The 16,437-nt window shown below is 39.4% G+C and overlaps 2 protein-coding genes across 7 annotated transcripts in view; both read left to right on the top strand.

Annotated features, from left to right (window-relative positions):
* The first annotated feature begins 927 nt into the window (after positions 1–927).
* On the top strand, positions 928–6,218 carry klhl30 (kelch-like family member 30). 2 transcript variants are annotated; one of them, XM_026157834.1, is made up of 8 exons: positions 928–1,069; positions 1,475–2,317; positions 2,437–2,584; positions 3,136–3,222; positions 3,709–3,864; positions 4,547–4,735; positions 5,459–5,604; positions 5,716–6,218. In XM_026157834.1, the coding sequence occupies exons 2-8, from the start codon at positions 1,544–1,546 to the stop codon at positions 5,953–5,955; spliced, it is 1,740 nt and encodes a 579-aa protein (XP_026013619.1). In that variant the 5' UTR covers positions 928–1,069; positions 1,475–1,543; the 3' UTR covers positions 5,956–6,218. The 2 variants fall into 2 exon arrangements, with proteins under 2 accessions (XP_026013619.1, XP_026013618.1); XM_026157833.1 differs by having other exon boundaries at positions 930–1,069; positions 2,392–2,584.
* Positions 6,219–6,487: 269 nt separating this feature from the next.
* crocc2 (ciliary rootlet coiled-coil, rootletin family member 2) overlaps positions 6,488–16,437 on the top strand; it is a 44,691-nt gene continuing 34,741 nt past the window's right edge. For 4 of the 5 annotated variants that reach the window (XM_026157830.1, XM_026157827.1, XM_026157829.1 and 1 more), the window contains exons 1-3: positions 6,488–7,167; positions 10,001–10,154; positions 10,300–10,415. In XM_026157830.1, coding sequence (XP_026013615.1) covers positions 7,111–7,167; positions 10,001–10,154; positions 10,300–10,415 — 327 coding nt within the window. In that variant the 5' untranslated portion in view covers positions 6,488–7,110. The remainder of the gene's footprint in view (positions 7,168–10,000; positions 10,155–10,299; positions 10,416–16,437) is intronic. The other variant, XM_026157828.1, reaches the window with a different exon arrangement.

The raw sequence follows: 16,437 nt of genomic DNA, 5'->3' as shown, positions 1-16,437 counted from the left end.
AAATCTTAACATAGAGCTCAATTGATTTTCATTGTTTTCATATTCATTTCACTGATCTTATCCTTCATTAAAAATCTTACTTTTTAAATGTTTTTTTCTTGTTTCTGAGACTCATAAAAACATGGACCTGGAATCTCCTAGAACAGCTTTGAAAAGTTCTTACTTACCATGTTTTGAGCCTTGGTGATGCACCTCAGTTCATCCTTAAACAAACAATATTTGTTTCTTCCGATTGGGTTACGTGTAAACACAAGGTTTGACCACCAGGTGGGTGGGTCTATGCTCGCAGACAGATTTGCGGGGCTTAAAGTCATGCCATTTTCTCAGATGCCACTGTTTTTACCGGTTAAGCACAAATTATCCCAGGTGAGACTGAATCTGCCACACCAATAACGGACACATTTGAGAGGAATGAGACCCTTTTTCATTGATTTCATTCATGTTTTGCGTTTTAATTGGTTTTTTTTTACTTCTGGTTTTGTAGCCTGGTTATGTTTAGGCACAAATATGTTTCAAAATTTCTGGTAAAACAAGTCTCTTCACATTTAAAAATGATCATTTGAGAGTGACCTGTCTTGTTAACGCTGTAACCCAATGTGTCAGGGCACAGACTTCATAGGACACTTTCTGTGTAAATGAGGACCATCACTGGCTTTGATAAAACAGGATTAACTGACCGCTTGAAAATAAAAATGTGCTAGATGACCGTACAGCACACACTTGAACTCCTGAACAAGGAACAGTTGTGGCAGCATTATTGTTACTCAGTTGTCAGCTGTCACATTTCCAATTGTTGGTCCTCTTTTGCCGCTCCCAGGCCTGTTAAGAAAATCCAAAATATGCGCCTTTAACAGCAGCTGCAGGTCCCATACATGTTGTTTGGAATCTGACTTCAGCACAGTGTCACTGTCAGCCCTAAAAATAACTAAGACGACAGAAGGCAGTCCCCCTCCAGTGACTTAGCAAAAGCTTTTTGCCATGCTACCCGCTCCATATTGATCTAAACAGCCGCTGCAATCCCCATTTTTACTAGGAGGATGAAAAGTTTTTTTCTGTTCCAGCTTATGTGGTGAGTATGTTGTTAATTCTGTATTTAGTTTTTATTAGATGACAGGAAATGTTATTTGTTGTTGATTTCAAGACATATTTTGACCTAACTATAATATCATAGGCCAAAGGTACTCTGTGGTCAGCACATTAAAACTCTGATTTGACTGTTATTGTCAAATAAGAACAAATGTTTTCTATTTACTCTACAACTATCATGTAAGAGATGTCATCCAACTCCTATTCAGTGTTTAGAAGCTGTCATTTCTCCATATGATGCTGCTACTTCATATATATGTTTACCACATAATCCGGTTCATGGTGCTAAATTTCGATAGTTTTTGGATTTTGAACTTCATGGTGAGGTTCTTGCTGATAATTAATATCATTTTTTTCTTGCATTTATTTGCTTTCTCTACACTTTTAGGTAATTGCTAATCTCAGTTGTTTATTGCACCAGCTGAAAGAAGATCTGAGCTACATTTTGAAGTTGATAATGGTGCGTAATGTGGATGACCTGGACTTCTGCCTGTCCTCCCATCCTCAGAGCATGCTCGAGGGCTTGCGTTCACTCTGTTCTCACCCCAAACTTGTGGATGTGACTTTGAGCGCGGGAGGGCGAGATTTCCCCTGTCACCGTGGTGTACTGGCGCTTTGTAGCATGTACTTTCACTGCATGTTCTCAGGGGATTTTGTAGAGAGCATTGCAGCACGTGTGGAGCTTCATGATGTGGATCCTGAGATCCTTAGCTGCTTGCTTGACTTTGCCTACACAGGCAAACTGACTATCAACCAGAAAAATGTGGAGGGGTTGATCTGTACCTCCAGCAAGCTCCAATTCCAGACAGTGCGAGCCGTGTGCAGCCGATACCTCCAGCATCAGATTGATGAAACAAACTGCCTGGGAATCCTGGAGTTTGGGGACATTCATGGCTGTCCTGAGGTGGTTGCCAAAGCATGGGCCTTCCTCCTGGAGAACTTTGAGGCTGTACAACAGGGTGATGAGTTTCTGTTGCTGGGAAAAGATTGGCTGATCTCATGCCTGTCTGATGAAAGACTACAAATCCGGTCAGAGTGCGCTCGTGTGGAGGCTATCCTGAAATGGGTTAGGCACCACAGGGAGTCTCGACTCTGCTATCTCCCTGAGCTCCTTAGCTTGTCCCGTCTCTCTCTGCTCAGCCTGGACTACCTGGCTGACACCCTGCTGAAGGACAGTCTGCTGCAGGCCTCTCCCAGCTGTACAGAGGCTGTGGAAAAGATTTACAGAGAGGTTAGTGAGTTTCTACACTTTTTCTCTTCTTGTTCTGCTACGAGTTATATTACAAAAATAATGTTACTTTCTAGAAAATGGATTTAGCACCTGAACATGTGGACCGATTCAACTCCCAGAGCCCACAACCAAACCTAGAAGAAGTTCTCTTTGTCATGGGAGGTCATTCAATGGATGATGAGGACGACTCTGATGAAGAGGAGGACCGAGACCCAAGACTGGAAAGACTACAGCCCAGAAACTGTGCCTTCTACAACACAAAGACCAGTAAAAAAAAACAAAAAAAACCAACAAAAACTCTTTCTCCCCCATTTAAAATTTCAAGTTTGTTTAAGTTCAGATTCCATTTTAATTTTCAAATTTGTTGGAAAATGTCTGTGGGATTCCTCAAACCAGTTTGGCACATTCTGTAGGTCGTTAAATACAGTGTTGACAGAAAAATGGCCCTTCAGAAATGTGGTCTGGATGTGACAAAATTGGATCATCTTCTCAATTCCTGAACTGAGCATTTTTATTGCTCAGCCTGGAAGAAGGCATTTATGTTATGTTTTGCACATGGAAAAAGTTTTTGTAAAGCCATTTTAAGCTTCCTTTTTATGTGGAGGGGCAAAAGCTGGCCAGGAGTTAACGACCTGCCAAAAAGCTTTTTGTATTTACTGTTTCAGCTCAGCAAGCAAGAACCTATCCGACCTTGTTTGGCAATATTATAGCTTTACTTAATTTCACTCCAATCCATTTGTCATTTGCACACTGTATTTGTGAATAATTCATCAATTGGTCCGTGAAATATTCTCAACTTCAAGTCATTTTCTCTGCAGAACGGTGGCATGAGCTCCCTAATTTCCCGAATCCCAACAAGTGGGGTTACTCTATGGTCTCTTTGAACAATGATGTGTATGTGTCAGGTGAGTCAAGTATACTCCACACTTTTAATCAGAATAGACAGGTTGCACCTCAAACAGTCCTGGAGCTCAGTGATTTCCTGGTCCAGGTCTGGGGAGATCCCCCAGGACACAATCTCACACAATCTACCTGAGTACTATTTTGCAGCAAAATGGACCAGCCTGCCACATCATGTTTTTAGTCAGATTTTTGGTCTGTCTTTGAGTCCTTGGTTGATCATTTTCATTTCCATGAAACAATGTGCCATCCTTTCATTTCTAACACGATACCCATTCCATATCAGTATAGATATCCAACATGATGTTTTTTCCCCATTGAGAGCTGATGTGTTTCCAATGTGTTTCTTTCATTTTTTAGAACACTGTTGAAAAAACTCTTAGGTTAAATGACAAATGATAGAAAGTCAAGAGTGCAGCTCTCCAGTTACTTTTGTGAGGAATCTAAAACAATCACAGACTTTTGACAAACTGATCCTTTTTGCCTCACAGGGGGCTCGCGAGGTTCGAATACCAATACCTGGTCGACCACAGAGACCTGGAAGTACATCACAAGAGAGGGGAGATGGGTTACTGTGGTACCTATGCTCCGACCTCGGACTAACCACACATCAGCAACGCTCAACGGGGAGATTTATGTCATCGGAGGTAAGAAAATAAATATCGGTTTTGCATGTGGTGCCTTAAACCTGCAGCAAAAATCACAGAAGATAATCACCACTCTAGCTGCTTGCTTCAGCTTCTCTGAGGTTTTCTTTAAGAATGTTTTAGTATTTCTCCATTGTTGTGGAATATTGTTGGTATGGCCAACTTTTTGCAGTTGCTGAAACTCTCTATAACCCTCCAGCAACCAAATTATTTTATAATGACCAAGTTGGGTCATTTATGACAGGAAGGCTTTAATAAATGGCTATGTTTGTCTTTTTCATACCATTTCCTTTATCTGTGACAGGTATTCAAAAAGTCTTTCTATCATGTTTAAGCAAAAAGGCTTTAATACTTCTGCAAATTAAAACAAATCAGTTCTTTGGAAATGTGACATATTCCATATATTTCCATTGTAACTTTCAGTGTTAAGTGTCTGACTAAATCTTGGTCTGTTAGCCAAGGTTCTATGTAGTGATTAGGAGTGGAAAATTACAATAAAATCAAAGCCTGCAGCACTAAAAAATGTAAATATATTTACCAAAACATTCTATTATGTGAGCTACACCAGTTTTACTTAAAAACACCACAGTGGCTCATAGAAATATCTGGCTGGGATACTAAATAAGTCATTTTGTCACTTGAATGTTAAATGTGACTATCGATCGTTAATTTTTCCTCTTAGGCACAACGTCAGACCGAGTTGAAGTTGAGCACTACGACCCTTATAACGACACCTGGGCTATGACTTGCCCCGCCTTAAAGTATGTGACAAACTTCACCGCCACAGCTTGTCAGGGGAAGCTTTATGTAATTGGGTCATGTGCAGTGAAATACAATGCACTGACCATGCAGTGCTACAACCCTGTCATAGGTAAGGATGCCCTGAGTACCATCCTGAGCACTGTTCACAGTACTTCTATAATGCATGCAGTCCTATTGGTGGATGTTTTGGCATCTTCATTTTAGCCACTTTAAATAATATGTTATATTACTTTTTTGTAGCAGTAATTTCTTCAGTGTCAGATGCATATTATCCAAATTAGAATCTCTTGAGGTATATATGGATGGGTAAAAATTTAGCTATTTTAAATTTGCATAATTTTTTCCAACATTAATGATCCCTCATAACATTGCAAGCATTTTTCTGTTAAACATGGGAGCAAAATACATTTTACTCCCACAAACGTCACAGTATAAAAAGTCAAAAATCTTTTCTGTTCAGCATCATTTTTCTGTGAGCATCAGTATTATGAGACGTATCATAGTTTCAAACGTAAAATCTCTGTTACGTAAAGGAAGAGAAACAAGCACTGGTACCCAGGATATTCAATCTCTTTTCTAATAATTTACTGGGAAAAAAACCTTTATGGTCTTTTTTGTTGAGCTTTTGTTTCTCAGTTTTTATCTTTTCTTTGTGTCTCTTGTCACATTTTTTCTTTTGGTGTAACATTGTTTACTTTATAGCATTTATTTTATTAAAACTGAATGAAGTGCCATAATGTTCCCATAAAGTGCCATAAAGTGCCATTTACTTTGGATATTTGTTTGTGCTTTAATCTAATAATTAACATATTTGTTATATTTTTCTTCATAGATAGCTGGATCAGCGTATGTTCACCATTTATCCCAAAGTATTTGTCCTCTCCTCGTTCTGTCTGCGTGGATGGAACTATATATCTGGTTGCTGACAACACTAAAAAAGTCTATGCTTATGATCCAGAGGCAAATATATGGCAGAAGGTGGGTTTAGTTATCACTGCAGACAGCAAGCTAAATACATTAAATAGTCCCTTTGCACGAATTCATCCTACCAGACGTTTAAGTAATACCTTTGGTTTTTGCTCTCTTCAGGTCCAGCTTCTACACATGCTCCACGAGAATGGCGGCCTTGTATCACTTGATGGGAAGCTCTTTGTTACCGGAGGCCATTGGAAAGGTATGGAGGGGGACTATGGGGTCGAAGTGGAGGTTTACAACCGAGCATCCAACATCTGGGAAGTGGAGTCCTCCCTGCCAAGACTTTGGTTCTACAGTGGAGTCTGCACCATCTTCTTAGACCCAAACCAGTGGCCTGAGCTTGAGTCAACATAAAGTCCTCCTCAAGGCCAAAGAGTTAATAGAGATGTGTTCCTCTCATACAAATGCCTACGCTGCAAAAGGAATGCTTATCCCTGGATGTCATTGTGCCTGAGAATAGCACATTACATGACCCTCAGGTATTCTTGGATGTTTTTTAGGGCTGTGCTCTACTGCTCAGCAGGTGTTTATTTATACTTTGTATCATGTGTTTGAGACCTGAATTTCTTTGTGTTACTGTATGGTGCACATGAATCATTAAATGTTTGCAGAACTAGCTTGTGGGCTTCTATTTTTAGAGTTTTTGTCTGTAGTCATTTAAAATCTGCTAATTATGTTCCTGAAAATTGGTTAAAGATTTTATAGCATAAAAATATTTTAGACCATTGTATAAGGGATCATTTGAAAGCTCAGGCTCTAATTTAATTGAAATGTAACAGGATTTATCCTATGTATAAAAACAGTGTACCGCACCAAAAAAATGAAACGAGTGGGGTTTAATTTTCCAAGTTTTAAATGTATTTCTGTTTATTAAGTGTCCACAATAAGAGGAAAATGCATGAATTTGTATTAAGTAAGGTGCCTTTACCTTTATCCTATATCTGTTACCCGCCCCCCAAAGACCCTTCAGATATCAGAGTTGGTTTCTTCCACCTATCCAGTGACTTTAGTGACTTTAAAGTAAACAAGTAAACTTGAAAGTAAGTAAAATGTTTATATACATATACACACATACATATATAGTGTTTCTGTTCACCTTCAGTGCTTTGACCATTAACCCCTTGGAATCCTGTTGCCTGGCTCCTGGTCTCTGCGCTGCCATGAAAACGGACAAGCAAGCGTTCTGCTTCTATGACAACGGTCCCGGAAGCGCGTGGTCACCATAACAACTGGCCTGGGATTGAGCTACATGTCTTCAGTCTTCTTAGCTTAAAAGTTTCCTGTCCGTGATTTTTGTTTCAGCTTTTGAAGTTTCTCCTCACGCAGTCGCAAACTAAGACATCTGGTGTTTTCATCTTATTATTTAAGGACATGCTTGGTTTTTGCGCTTTTTTTCACTCAACTTTTAATAACTGTCGGACGAAAAGTGTACCAGAGTAAAGCTAACTAACCACCGAGCCCAAACGTTCAGTAGACTAGCAAACCTTTTATAGCTGAAGCTGGGCCGCGATGACTTCTCCACAGGAGGAAGGTGCACACTCACCCAGACTGGAGGCAGTGATTCAGGTTGGTAACTCTTGATAAAGATAAGGAAAAGTTTATATTATTGGAGTCATTTTAAATATTATTTTCAGAGTTTTTCCTGCATGGGTTTACCGCCCTCTACAAGATGTTTGTCAAAAGCAAAGGAAAATCATCATTAATAAAGATATATTTATTTAACAGTTTGTATTGTTGGCGAGTCATTTGAACGTCATTCATTTAATGCTTCTTTTCATCTTAATTTCTCAAAGGACCACGAAGCTTAGGTAAAGACACACTGTATAAGATGGCATGGACTTACTTGCTTAGCTGTCATTTAAAACTCATTTAGAGTCAAGAACAGGTTGATTTTATTCTAGTTTACATCTATGTGTACTTTGAAGTTTCAGTTTTAGGAAAATATAAGTCTAGTATAAAAAGCAAAGTGGTTTAAAACTGATACAAGTTCTCCCGTTAATTAATTTTTTTTAAGATATAACGAAAATAAAATAAACCTATTACATCACCACTGAGTATTACTAATAATATAATTGGTACCCAAATACCGTTATAAATAATATCGGTCAGACAGGCTGATATCAGTGGGAAATAGTACTTTAGACTGCAGCTAGTAGTGGCTTGGTATCACCATATGAAATATCTTTTATTCTTATCCATGACCCAAAATGTGTAAGGTAGCTTAAAATTATGTCAGCCATCACAACAATATAATACCATTTATATATAATGTTACAGACACATAAACAAATAAATACAAATACATTTTGTCGTGACTCTTAAGACTTATGCTGTACTGGGATACTCTGAATTTGTGGTGTTCTTGCTTTTAAGACAAAAAAATTTCCTGTGTTATGCCAGCTAAAAAATTAAAGGCGACCTATAATAAAATAGGTTTAACAGCTGGAATAAAAATTAATAACTCATAATTAGGGCTGCCACGATTAGTCGACTAGTCACGATTGCATCGACTATTAAAATCGTTGACGACTGATTTAATAGTCGACGGTCATTTGAAGCTTTGTAAGATCCCAAAAGAGGCAGCAATGAGTAGTAGGATTTAAGAGTGTAATAACGGAGTGAAACAGAAGATGGCAGCACTGCATGTACAAGGATGCCAGCTGCCGTTAAACCCCGAAGTAGAAGCTGTGTCCCATAATTCATAGCTCGGCCTGGAAAAGTTGTCAACAATGGCAGCAGCTAGTTTTTTATTTATTTATTTATTAACCTTTATTTAACCAGGAAGATCCCATTGAGATTAAAAACCTCTTTTTCAAGGGAGACCTGGCCAAGATAGGCAGCAGCAGATGTCTCACAGTTACAGAAATTACTCAAACACAGGCAGCAACAACACACATGCAACAATAAGTGAAAGAATACAAATAAAATAAAAATAAAATTCAATAAAATTCAAATAAAATAAAAGTCAGTTAAAATGACAATCAATCTAATTGAAACAGTTGCATGTTAGTTAGTTTTAATATTACTCTTATTATTCTTTTTGGGTCACAAAATAAAGTTTAACATATTTTCAGGCGAGAATGGAGCTGTGTAAACCTCAAATATCTTCTCAGTTTATCAAGACACCGCATATTTGCAAAAGCACTCCAACGTTTTCAGAGACGTCTGTTACCCACCAGCGCTAGCCGGGGGCAAGGTTCACTAGAGCCGGTGAGAACACCGGACTTCCGGCAAATCGTTTTCAAACCCACCGCCGTCTTTAGCTACTCAAGTTAAATATATATAAGTCACTTAGATAACTTAAAAATTTTATTGTTTGTCTTTTTTTAGTATTTTATTTGTTCCTGAGTAAATCGGTTTGGCTGAGATTAAAGTTATAGTTTTTACACAGCTGAATAAATGTCAAGCAGACAACTGATTATCAGAAGCCTGAGATGCTCGAGAATACTCCGGTGTCCTGTTATATTTTAGATAGCAAGGAGTTTATTAACCTTCACCGAAACAATCTGCAAATGTCATTAACATTTAATAAACTATCATCTTGTCTTTATTTTTAGTTAGCACAGCGGTCCCCAACCCCCGGGCCTCGGACCGGTTCCGGTCCGTGAGTCGTTTGGTACCGGGCTGCGAGAGTTGAGGCTCAGGTGTGAAATGTATAGTTTTCAGGGTTTTTATCGGTTTTCAGCGTTATTTTGTTATCGTTTTTATCGTTTACTCGGTTTTCCTGGGTCTTTTCACACGTGTTGTGAATAAACCTTTTTTTACCGGTACTAGTTTTATTTTGTTGTATTTATCCGTGACACCTTAAAGGCCGGTCCATGAAAATATTGTCGGGCATAAGGTCCGTGTCGCAAAAAAGGTTGGGGACCGCTGAGTTAGCACATACCTTAAACACTTAAACACTTAGGGCTGTAAGCTAATGATAGTTATATAAGAGCAGATGCATGCTGGTGCAATAAGCTGTACGTTTTACGTCCAATGGATGCATGATCTGATTAGTCGACTAATTGCAAAAATAATCGGTGACTAGTTGACTACAAAAATAATCGTTTGTGGCAGCCCTACTCATAATATATAACTCATTATCAGTTGTCAAGATAAGTAAAGGAGCCAAGGTAAAAGTCTAAAGGCAGTGCAATATACTTTTTGTAATAAATAAATAAATATAAAAAATAATATATATAACACAGCACAGAGCACAATAATTTAAAATCTAAATAAAAGAAAATAAGTAAAAATGAATGAATTAATAAGTGAATAAGCAGTAACAAAACCTTTGTAAATCAAATGAAAGCTGAACATATTAAAATAAAGATAATTAGAGTAAAGTGTAAGACTGAAGTAGTACTCCCATAGTGTAATCTCTAGGGTAAAGTGTTGTGTGTTGGTGTAATTGTAGAAACTGGAGGAGTCCCTCCTTCAGTCTGATGGCAGCTCAGGAGAGAGAAGTCTGACACTTCAAGAGGAGGGACAAGAATCCATGGCCACACCTGTACCTGTCTCCTCTCGCATCCGTCAGATCATCACCCGCAATCTAGCCGAGGATCCAGCAGGTACTGAAAAAAACTTTAAATGGCTAGTTTGTAGATTAACTTAACATTACTGGATATCTGAAAGGTGAATTACAACCCTTTCTTCTGATAATCCCTCTGACTGACTCTGACTCTTCTATATGTCTGATCTGTTTCCTTGTCTCAGGCAAGAGTTCAGAGTTCAGTGCACTGGAGGAGAGGAGGGATCTAAGGGGGCGACTGTCTCCCAGCCAGATGGACCAGGACCAGCTGGTAGTCAAACAGTCCGGTCTCACAGAGAGGGTAGGAGTGACGAATTCTCAAGGTCAACAGTAGCTTTCCTGCCAAAGGCTACTATCACAAATTTTGTTTTCTTTTTTGTTGTTATTATTTCTTATTTGTCAGGGACCAGGCACAAAACATGGAACTCATAAAAAAAGAAAACCATGTATGCAACCCCTGGTCCAATATAAAATAAACATATCCAATATACAAGAAAAGTAATCAAATGATCAGAAATAAGAACCATAAAACCATGAAAAACAACTGGTGCTCATCAGTTTGCCAAGGGTCATAAGGTCATTTACAAAAAATTTGAAGCAAATCATTTTACAGTGAGAAAGATTATTCACAAGAGGAGTGGATGTCACCTCGAGGTCAGATTGTACAATGCTCAGAGAAACGTAAAAAAATGGGAGCTACATCTCAGATTCTACAGGCCTCAGTTAGTGTGTTAAATGGTAGGTTTCATGACAGTACACTCAGAAAAAGACTGAAACTGATGGCTTGCCTGGAAGGGCTGCTGGGAGAAAGTCTCTTCTCTCTCAGGTTAGGTTTGCAAAGCTGCAACCAAACAAACCTTCTGGAACACTTCTCTTTGGACAGATGAAACCAACGTCAAGATATGTGGTCATGAACAGCACCACACAAACACAACATATGAACACCTGCTGTCAAGCACGGTGGTGGAGGGGTGTTGACTTGGGCTTGTTTTGCAACCATAGGACCACCCTGCGAAGTCGTCTCTGTGACAGTTAAAGTTTCATGCAAAAGGAGAATGATTTCATGTACAGCAGAAAATATAAGACATATAAGACAAATATAAGAAAAGAATCGAGGAGATTTAAGAGAGCTGTCCATAAAAAAGCAAATCTCAGTTAAGTGAAATGAATATTGTAAAAAAATAAAAGTACCCACACACACACACATATATATATATACATGTATATAGTTGATATCAAGCACACTAGAGCATTGACTGCAAAAAGCTTCGTAGGTTTGAAATGGGATATGTTTACTGTGAGCGTCAGTGTAGCGCTGTTTTTTCCAGTAGGGAAGCCTGTTTGGGGGCTGAACAAACTAACATTGAAGGAAGACTGAAACTCCACTTAATGTATGGTAGTAAAAATCTAAGGAGCGGAAAGGGCAGCATACACATGCTCAGACTAAATTAATTTGACTTTGCACATGTATGTATATCATACTTTTTTTAATGAGTTGCTGTAGAATTACAGTTTACATATTAAGGTAATTACTGTATAAGCAACCATTGTGTGTGTGTGTGTGTTTGTTAGTGTAAATAAGAGTGGGGAGCGTAGTTCATGAAGGGTTTCCTTGTAGTCTGTTCAGGTAGACCTCCTGTGCTCACGAGGACGCGTGTCTCCCTCCGCGGCCCCCCATGGTTGCCCCTCCATGTTTTGGGGGAAAATTGTGAAGGTCACTGGCCTCCTCCCCGAGGACCGTTGAAGAAAAACCTAATTTTTCATAGTGCACAAAGCAGCCATTTATGATCACACTGCCCTCATTCTGCTGCTTAAATCTAATGATCTCGCACTGCTTGCTTTGCTCTTGGAATTCATTTTAAAACCGTGGCTATAAATAAAACGTATTTAGGTTGGCTTGTTTATTTTGTGAATATTTTTAGAAGTGTGAAAAGGCACTAAACAGACGAAACTAAAGCACAGCTTGTGGATATTTGATGCTCAAACCCAAAGAGTAGCAATTTGAATCTGAATATTTTGTTTGGTGGTGACTCATAAGTCAAGAGGTTCATTATGAAACTCCTGTCAAGACTCATTTATTATGCTGAAAGCTCTTGTCTTCGTATTATTTCCTCTATGTAAAAGCAGCTTGATTTTTTTGGCAGCTTTGCTTTTATGTGATGGTAATGCAGTTTGCTCATCAGTACCCGAGAGCCAAAAATGCTTCCTTGACTTTGACGCTAACATTCAGGCCAGCAGCCTTTCATTCACACAGATTTCTCCATCAGCACTTACAGCTGAAGGGCTCATATCACTGAATGTATCACATACATTGCATCCAAGTAACCTCCGTTTAATTAATCAGTGTATTGTACCTATGTCAGTATGTCTCATTTGCCCCATATATAGCAGCCAGAGAATATCACTGTGTCAAAAATATGATTGGTCAGTAATTCAGAATTGCTTATTGGCTTTCAGTGTTAACATTGATTATCAGTGATATTTTCCAGCCTTGAGCATTTGTAGCTGTTCCATGAGACCTTGTGTGAAACATTTTAAGTCAGCATTTGTCCGAGGTGCCCTCAGCTTGAACCTTCTTTCCTCTGTAATTTGCATTGACTACTGTGATTGAAATTTCTCTTGATAATTTCCACATTGTTCATAAACCTGCACTCTGCATTTTTTGGTGGGATAAATGTACAGGCCCACCTGGAGTATAGGGTTTCTAGTGCTAGTTTTTGATCAGCTAGTTTTTGATCAGCAACACACTCTGGAGAGCTTCTCAGTTGGGGGTTGGGGGCAGTTTTCACCCTGCCATCCAACAGCTACAGTCTCACAGCTGGAATATGTCCCCTGCAGTCCTAGGGGCTAAAATAACAGCAACCTTAGCCCATTTTATGCCATAACTTTGTGATCAGGCTGATGCATTGTGACTAGTACGAGAAAAAAAAAGTTTCTCCAAGGACGCTAGTCTTCCTGTCTCCATTTCTGTGTAATTGTCGCTTAGTATTTTTCTAGCAGTGAGGAATCCCAAGATCAGACGACAGACTCGATCTCTCCAGTGTGTCCTGGGTCTGAGAGTCTCAGAGTCTTCCTCCTGTGGGACATGGCGAAAACACCTCACCTGGGAGGTGCTCAGGAAGCATCTTAATCAGATGCTTAGCCCTCTTTGGGTTGTCTCTTTTTTAAAGTAAAGGGGGAAATGCTGTACTCTAAGCCTCTCCTGAATGACTGAACTCCCGAGGAAGTATTTGAGATTTTCTGTCTCTGAAGAGGCCACCTTTCCAATATACACATATCCATATCCACACATAAACAATATCCACAGTGGTAGGCCAAAACTTAAATAACTCCAGAGTTGAATACCAAAAGGTAATAGGTGGTATAAACACAAAAGTAATAGTTGACAAATCTCAAATACACCAATTTATTTGGCCATGCCAACAAACAGAAACTAGCATTTCTACTTAAGTACAGAATGTCTTTACCTCTGATTGTTTTTAAAAGAATCACATCATAATTACCTCACTACAACAGGTACTTTAGTTACATCCATGCAGATGATGTGCCGATCCATCTGTCAGTCTCTTGTTCCTGTCTCCTTGACTCGTGTACCCCATGACACATGAACTTCTCCACTTGAATAGGAACTCGTCCTAAGCCACTGTGGGTATTCCACCCTTTTCTGGCCTCAGACATAGAGGTGCTAATCCTCATTCCAGCCACTTCACATTTGGCATCAAACCACTGCCTTCATAGATTGATGAAGTCACATCACACGTCGATAAAAATAAAAGATGTGACCCTGAAACCAACCAATCTTGAAATTGCACCTTGAATTTCTGTCCATAGTTATCGTCAGAATCAGTGTTAAAGGGCAGTTCTGCCAGAGTCCATCAGCCACTGGAACAAAGATGAACTAAATGAACTAAAGGAACCAAGCTCTCACTGCACTGCCCCCTGCCCCCGAAAAAATGAAAAACAACCAAACAAACAAGTTAAACTGCCAAATATATATATATTAAGCAATACAATTATAACTAATATATGCAAATTATTATTTAAAATATCATCACATGGTTTAATGAGCATTTCGTTTTCATTTCATTTTCTTGTAATTATTTCAAGGTTGAGGCTTTAAAGGGTTAACAATTGTCCTAATAATGCATACCGTCGAAGCACCACTCACAGGACACCGTGGGGGGCTTCAAGCTGAGGTCAAATCCCTTGTCCAAATTCACAAATACGAGTCAACAAGTTGGGCAAACTCATAAGCATCCTCAAGTATGATTCTTGAGTAAATAAGGAGCTGGTCCAGACTTCTCTTACCAGGAATAAAAGTGCATCAAATAAAGTTTTAAAAGCTTTTTTTTTTTTTTTTTACTGAAGTTCTACTTCTGTTACACAACATTCCAACTTCATTCATTGCTCAATCCAGTGTGCCAGCATTTGCCTAATTGCACCAGAGTAATAAAAATGCCAAAAACGAGAGAATTTCACCCACCTATATCTTGAAACCACACGTGAAAAACAAGTGCCACAATCTGTTTCGTTTCCCCTGTAGATTTAAGGGTTCTTTGAGTGCCGTGTCTCTATATCATAATGTTTGTGGCCCAAGTCAGTTGAACAAAGTGTGTGACAATTCAAAAACATACATTTTGCCAAGCTTTCCTTAAGGCTCTGAGCTGACAGAAGACTGTTAACATAGTGCTGGTGAAGTCACACCTGGACTCTTAAAGCCTTCCTCTGTGTCTCTGTTAAGTCACTCTTCGTGATCCCTGTTGACCCCAGAAAATTGCACCTGAACCAGGATAAACCTTGACCTAGTTTGTGCGTTGGATGGCTTCAGGAGGTTGGAGAACATGTTGGGGTGAATTCTGAACCTTCTGTGTTGCTTTTGGAGGCCTGCTAATGTGCATTTTCTCAGACACGGACATCCATACCCTACTCCTGAACACTTAGAGATTGCCTGCACAGTACTGCGGTGTGGCAGTCAGTTGGATAAAGATAACTCATGCTGAATGATTTCTGACACCAACTGCCATTTGCCAGTGCCCTGTGGAATTTTAAATCCCCCGGGTCTCTCCGTAAGAACCCTGTCAAAGAGATAAAGTCTGTTTTTAAGGATTGTATTACTGTCTTCTTTTACTGTTCTACCCCCCTCTGTCCCTAGTTTGTTTTTCCTGCTGGCACAAACCCATTCATTTATGCTGCAATTTGAATGGAAAACAGCCAGAAAGTCAGACTGTCTCAAAATTGTAAAAATTAATTACTTTCCCCAGAGAAAGAAAATGCTTAAAAGCCCTCCTGAAGACTGAATTTTTTGATGAAAGTATTCCATTAAACCTCGTAGCCTTTGACATTTCTTCTGCTTCTCATGTTACCTAACTTTAAAGTCAGACATAAAGCCTACTTTTCAGCTCTTTTTCACATGTCAGAGATCTCTAATCAGATGTGAAGTCTGTACTGATTGAGTTTATGTATGTATGTGTAGGTTTTGAATTGCATTGTCCTTGCTGGACACATTTGTGTTAAGCAGTGCATGACCAGCCGCGTGTTTGTGAGCACTAAGCTTGCATTATGAGTTTGCCATTTTTACACAGATCACTTGTATCCCTTACAGGCCATCACAGCAGCTGTCCCCATGACCCAAAAGTTCACTCTATGGTAACATGCTCTCAGCAGTCCCTCCTCTTTTCCTTCCATTCTCCTTGTTTGTTATCCCACATTGTGTAATTACTGTCAGTGATGATACATAAACAGCTTTCACAATCAGCTGGGGCTCTTTCACAGAGTCAGCACTCAGGGGGTAATTTGAGGGGAGGGAGGAGCGGGTGAGCTGTTCAAGTAGGACAGTAAGTTTTTGGGCAGCTTGGGGGCGATGGACATCCGCTCCAGCTGTGTTTAGGAATCTGACAGATAGTGCACTCCATTAATTCCCTTTATTAAGCCTCTGGGTCCAGGCCAAGCCAGAGAAAACGATTGCAGCTGTAACCCTTCACATGCTGGCTGGAGTGCGCACTCACGGCCAGATGTCGCCCTGGGTGAACCACAGATAGAAAGAAAAGAAGACTGAGGTTGTGAAATAGTTCCTGGATAAGGCAGAAAATTTATATCTTTGTTGAAAATCAGGTATGAATTCACAATGTCATATAGCAGAAAACGAGAGAATACGCTTCCCAAGATACTTTATCAGATAGATAGTTATCAGATACCCAAATGTAATTACATTAGGTCAGTGAGAAGATATTGCAATCCTGAGATGCTAACTGAATGGGCTGGATTCTGATCTTATACCACATGAGCAAGGCAGCAAGTTTTGGCACAAACACCAAAGACTTCAC

Source organism: Astatotilapia calliptera, chromosome 23, assembly GCF_900246225.1.
Source record: "Astatotilapia calliptera chromosome 23, fAstCal1.2, whole genome shotgun sequence".
NCBI classification, from domain to species: domain Eukaryota; kingdom Metazoa; phylum Chordata; class Actinopteri; order Cichliformes; family Cichlidae; genus Astatotilapia; species Astatotilapia calliptera.
This window is presented reverse-complemented; position numbering and strand designations above follow the sequence as displayed.

Bases quoted from the DNA above. Each gene is read 5' to 3' on its own strand.
- klhl30 (XM_026157833.1), top strand. From the start codon at position 1,544: ATGGTGCGTAATGTGGATGACCTGGACTTCTGCCTGTCCTCCCATCCT. The intron at 2,318-2,391 runs GTTAGTGAGTTT...GTTACTTTCTAG, and splicing joins TGGAAAAGATTTACAGAGAG to AAAATGGATTTAGCACCTGA. The intron at 4,736-5,458 runs GTAAGGATGCCC...TTTTCTTCATAG, and splicing joins GTGCTACAACCCTGTCATAG to ATAGCTGGATCAGCGTATGT.